This window comes from Pterocles gutturalis, unplaced genomic scaffold (genome assembly GCF_000699245.1).
Source record: "Pterocles gutturalis isolate BGI_N339 unplaced genomic scaffold, ASM69924v1 scaffold48602, whole genome shotgun sequence".
Lineage (NCBI taxonomy): Eukaryota > Metazoa > Chordata > Aves > Pterocliformes > Pteroclidae > Pterocles > Pterocles gutturalis.
The window spans coordinates 1-663 of NW_010109463.1; the positions used below are offsets into that span (position 1 = coordinate 1).

General features: G+C 55.1%; 1 protein-coding gene across 1 annotated transcript; it reads left to right on the forward strand.

Moving 5' to 3' along the window:
- Nucleotides 1–3: 3 nt before the first annotated feature.
- Nucleotides 4–657, forward strand: LOC104460189 (potassium voltage-gated channel subfamily A member 3-like; the record flags this gene model as incomplete). The annotated part of the gene is given in 3 exon segments (XM_010072976.1): nt 4–280; nt 283–402; nt 448–657. Coding segments are annotated over 3 exon segments (607 nt in total), but the record flags the coding sequence as incomplete, so codon positions are not given.
- Between the last annotated feature and the right edge of the window lie 6 nt (nt 658–663).

Below are 663 nucleotides of genomic sequence, written 5' to 3' on the forward strand. Positions count from 1 at the left end.
TACTTCGACCCCCTGCGCAACGAGTATTTTTTCGACCGGAACCGGCCCAGCTTCGACGCCATCCTCTACTACTACCAGTCGGGTGGGCGCATCCGACGACCTGTCAACGTCCCCATCGATATCTTCTCTGAGGAGATCCGCTTCTACCAGCTGGGGGAGGAGGCCATGGAGAAGTTTCGGGAGGATGAGGGTTTCATTCGAGAGGAGCAGCGGCCGCTTCCTGACAAGGAGTTTCAACGCCAAGTGTGGCTCCTCTTTGAGTACCCTGAGAGCTCTGGACCATTGCCATAGTCTCTGTCTTGGTCATCCTTATCTCTATCGTCATCTTCTGTCTGGAGACCCTGCCTGAATTCAGGGATGACCACGACTATGAGGGAACTGGGGGGACCTTTGGGACAGGTGGTGGCCCTCTCCCACCTGACGTCTTCACCAATTCCTCATCCTCAGCTGCTTCCATGGTGTCGTCCTTCACCGACCCTTTCTTTGTAGTGGAGACTTTGTGCATCATTTGGTTCTCCTTTGAGCTGTTGGTCCGCTTCTTTGCCTGCCCCAGCAAGGCCACCTTCTCCAAGAACATCATGAACATCATTGACATTGTGGCCATCATTCCCTACTTCATCACGCTGGGCACCGAGCTGGCTGAGAGGCAAGGCAACGGCCAGC